The sequence below is a fragment of the Girardinichthys multiradiatus genome, chromosome 1, assembly GCF_021462225.1.
Source record: "Girardinichthys multiradiatus isolate DD_20200921_A chromosome 1, DD_fGirMul_XY1, whole genome shotgun sequence".
NCBI lineage: Eukaryota > Metazoa > Chordata > Actinopteri > Cyprinodontiformes > Goodeidae > Girardinichthys > Girardinichthys multiradiatus.
This window is the reverse complement of record NC_061794.1, coordinates 48,085,468-48,086,413: the sequence shown is the minus strand read 5'-3', so window position 1 is coordinate 48,086,413 and position 946 is coordinate 48,085,468. Positions and strand designations below refer to the sequence as shown.

Sequence of the window (946 nt, the reverse complement as noted above, 5' to 3'; positions counted from 1 at the left end):
CTGCTGAAGAAAGTAAATCATCTTCATTTATTGGACCAACACCATATCCCATTATAAATCATTTCCAGCTTTATCTGCTTGGTAAAAATGATAAAAACAATCAATGAAAATGCGGTGATATTCAGGAAATATTTATTTGTTTCAGCTGAAACAGAAGCTGAAGGACGACGGAGTGAAAGGAGACATCAAACTGAGCTGGAGGAAGCACTTAGATGGAGAGGTCTTCCAGAAGCAAAGGAAGAAAGATGAGCTTTAAATGTGATTTTTTTTATTTCAATCTTTTTTGTTTAAGAAGGTGTTTTATCATTTATTCTCTTATTTTTGGTCTGTGAATAGAAGACGGGGCTTCAGTGCTGCTGGGGCATGGGTTATTAGAAAATAAATAAGACCAGCGTTATATTAGCTTTGCATTTAAAACAGACTATGTTTAATGAGATGAAAGAAGACATCTAACTGAGCTGGAGGACCAGTCAGATGGAATGATCTAGAAGAAAAGAAGCTGGAAACATGAAGATCTTCCTAAGGATTTCTCCTTTCTGCCATTTCAGATGCTGCTTTCATATTTTCTTGATATATACTGACTAATTTGTTTAATATGGAGATAAAATTGAAATTGTTAGGATTTTAACAATGAACTGTGATAATTTAACTGAATAAAACATCAAAACGCTTGCTTAGAAAGATGAGGATGATTCATCACCAGATCTTTGCTTCAAGATTCTTAAAATTGATCATTTTATTCTCAAACAGTGATTTCAGCTTTTCAGTGTCTTATACCAAGACCTGAACAAGAGGATTTTGCACATTAATGATGCTCTTAGTCAGACTGACACATTTATGTAGGATCTCTGCTCCTCCCCTTCTGGTTGGTTCTGGCAGCTCATTGTCTGCAGCTGCAACGTATTCTCCTAATGAGCTCATGGGCTTCTTAAGGTAGCTGCTGATA

General features: G+C 35.7%; 1 protein-coding gene across 1 annotated transcript in view; it reads left to right on the top strand.

The window, feature by feature from the left end:
* LOC124875898 (macrophage mannose receptor 1-like) overlaps positions 1–654 on the top strand; it is an 8,591-nt gene extending 7,937 nt beyond the window's left edge. The window contains exons 4-5 of the mRNA XM_047378315.1: positions 1–12; positions 146–654. The exon at positions 1–12 is cut by the window's left edge and continues 83 nt beyond it. Of these exons, the coding sequence (XP_047234271.1) occupies positions 1–12; positions 146–256 (123 nt within the window). The 3' untranslated portion in view covers positions 257–654. The remainder of the gene's footprint in view (positions 13–145) is intronic.
* Positions 655–946: the final 292 nt, after the last annotated feature.